This window comes from Morone saxatilis, unplaced genomic scaffold (assembly GCF_004916995.1).
Source record: "Morone saxatilis isolate NCDOM2014 unplaced genomic scaffold, NCSU_SB_2.0 Contig16, whole genome shotgun sequence".
NCBI classification, from domain to species: Eukaryota; Metazoa; Chordata; class Actinopteri; family Moronidae; genus Morone; species Morone saxatilis.
This window is the reverse complement of record NW_023339718.1, coordinates 15,869,840-15,872,635: the sequence shown is the minus strand read 5'-3', so window position 1 is coordinate 15,872,635 and position 2,796 is coordinate 15,869,840. Positions and strand designations below refer to the sequence as shown.

At 39.6% G+C, this 2,796-nt stretch overlaps 1 protein-coding gene across 1 annotated transcript in view; it reads right to left on the bottom strand.

The window, feature by feature from the left end:
- The window catches only part of LOC118325557 (calphotin-like), a gene marked incomplete in the record, with an annotated part of 15,520 nt that overhangs the window by 1,969 nt on the left and 10,755 nt on the right, over positions 1-2,796 (bottom strand). Inside the window, 5 exon segments of the mRNA XM_035658273.1 lie at positions 198-305; positions 588-659; positions 808-840; positions 1,303-1,542; positions 2,318-2,337. Coding sequence (XP_035514166.1) covers positions 198-305; positions 588-659; positions 808-840; positions 1,303-1,542; positions 2,318-2,337 — 473 coding nt within the window.

The window sequence follows — 2,796 nt, the reverse complement described above, 5'->3', positions numbered from 1 at the left end:
TAAATTACATTGTTTTGTGGCCCTCTGGTGGCCATGGGGCCTAATGCAACCACTCAGGTTAGTTTTGTTTTAACTGCAACTATTCTGATCACAGAAGCAGGATGCCAACGAAATGCCAATTTTCCTGGGACTTGAAGAATGTATCTTATTTACTGTAACAACTGTGTGTCGTGATAAATTCCTCGAGTAGTTCTCACCGGCTGGACAGCAGCAGACTCAGCAATGGCAACCTCCACTGCAGAGGCAGATTCTGTGACAACAAAGTCATCGACTAGGTTGTCAGCAGTCTCCAGGGTGGCAGGAGCCTGGAGAGAGACGTAGGGAACAAGGTGAGAAAGAATACAAAGATTTTCCACATACCAGCACACATATAGACAAAGTGAATGAGGGGAAATAATTAGCCAGCATCCCAGGAAAAAAATTATGAGAGAAGGATATTGAATGTTCTATCAAATTATATTATAATAGTAACATAAAACAGTTTGGAGATTTAGTAATAGCATAACCAATACAATTCTGATTTCAGGGTGTATAGTAGAAAGTAGTCATCTAAAACTGTTGCATGACATGAAGAGTTTAGGCGTTACCTCTTTGACTTCAGTTACAGGGACCTCTATACTATTCTCTACTACCGGAGCCTCAGGGACGGCGACTGGCACCTGGTGAGACAAGAGATACTGTCATGTCAATATTTATACATGCAGTATACAGTCAAAACTTTTTATATGAATGAAAGCATGAATAAATAAAATGTGTTCAACCATATGACGAATTTCTTGATGTTAGAGAAAAGAATAAAATACTCACCTCTGGGATTTCCACAGATTGGACTGGAGCATCCTGGAGTACACAAACAAACAGCAGGACAGAGTAAGTTATTGGTCTTAGTTAGTCTGCTGTTAAGTTACATTACATTATGTAATTGAAGAAACATGCAAGAAGAAGATTTAGCTATTGAGAAAGTTCTACTATGTTTGATAACCTAACCAATGAAAAAAAAATGTTACTATTTAGAGCTCTAAGCTGCTAAAAAGAGAAGAGAAAGCTTTCTTTTGTTTGTTATTCAGGAAAACATTTCTAGCAATACTACTAATACTACTGAATGATAAATGGGTGATGGGGAACTTCCACAATAACAAATGTTCCAAGCCACATGCTGCACACAACAAGCAACAGACGATCACAAAATAAAAATGTATAAACTACCTAAAGGTCAATAAGGCACTTCTGCATCATTTTGTGTTTTCTTGGAAGAAGATAAGAAAGAGTGAAGAGGAAAGTATTTTTTTATCAATTCAGCACCTCTGTCATTGTAACAGGCTCAGCTGGGACTTCAGTCGCCTCTTCTTCAGCCAACACTTCTACTTCAGCGTCATCCTCTTCTGGGGATGCAGGACTGACTATGGGTTCAGTCACCTGTTCTGGCTCAGGTACCTCTGTGACAGCCTCCACCACTGATTCCACCGCTGTTTCTGCAACCACCTCATCTGCAGCCTTCTCCACCGATTCCACTGCTGTTTCTGCAACCACCTCATCTCTCATCTGCAGCCTTCCTCACCGATTCCACCAACTGTTCTGCAACCACCTCAATCTGCAGCCTTTCTCCACCGATTCCACCGCTTTTCTGCAACCACTCACTGCAGCCTCTCCCACCGATTCCAACTGCTGTTTCTTCAAAAAAACACCTCATCTGCAGCACTGTACGAATCTACATAACTGCAAACATCTGCATCAAAACACAGCATCAAACAAGTAACACACATATCACACACAACACACACAGTTCACATACAACATCAAACAGCACATACACACACACACAACTGCGCACTAACAGTGTCTGCAAACATCACATACACACAAAGCATCAGCGTCATCATTTCTGCAGCGGTCTGTTCAGCGAAACCTGGTCGCTAGTCCCTGTATGCTTCTACCACTGGTTATTTCAACTCTGTGACAGCTACCTACAAAACAACAATCAGCCTCAAACAATAAATATCACAACACACACAGCCTTCAGACACACAAACTTAATCAGGTCTCCCTCGCAGAACATTAAAACAACACACCAAACAAAATCCAACACGGCACACATTTAAAACATGCAACGTGCAACAAATGGAACAAAAACAGACAAATGTCCATCCAGTATAAATAATTGATCAACCAGGTTGTTGTTACTGACAGGTAATAATAGCAGACAAGATGGCAAATGTGACAGAACTGTACTGAACCTAAACTGCATGATCACGAAACTACAAGTTTATATGATACATATAATGTCAACATGCTGTCAATTAAAGAAGATATGTCTTACCTGTTCAGTCTCTGTGGTTAAAATTAGGTCTTCTCTGTCTAATTCTGGAGAATAACAAAAACACACTTTAGAAAAATGGAAAACTCAATACCACCATAGACAGATGAATAAAGCAAAACAAGATATTGCTGCAAAGGAATGTCGACCTAAAGCCTAAAAAAGGTCAAATCTTTGAAACAATTATACCTAACCAATGTGTTTCTGAGGAACTGTTCCTAAGTTACAACTTTCACACCAAATCGCAGAGCTTAAATCATCCAAATTAAAGTTACATTTAATGTTGTTTTAGCTTTTTTTGGTCAGTAATAATCATCAAATAGGGTAACTTTAGTGTGATGAATTGCTTGCAGACCCAATTAAATGTCAAAAATATTGTTTTAGCGTTTACAAATCCATCCCAACACGAGCCCTCCTGTTTCCTTTCTCTGAAAAACATTTGGAATTAGGCTGAGCCAGGCTGTGATCTGAGGTTCTGTGTT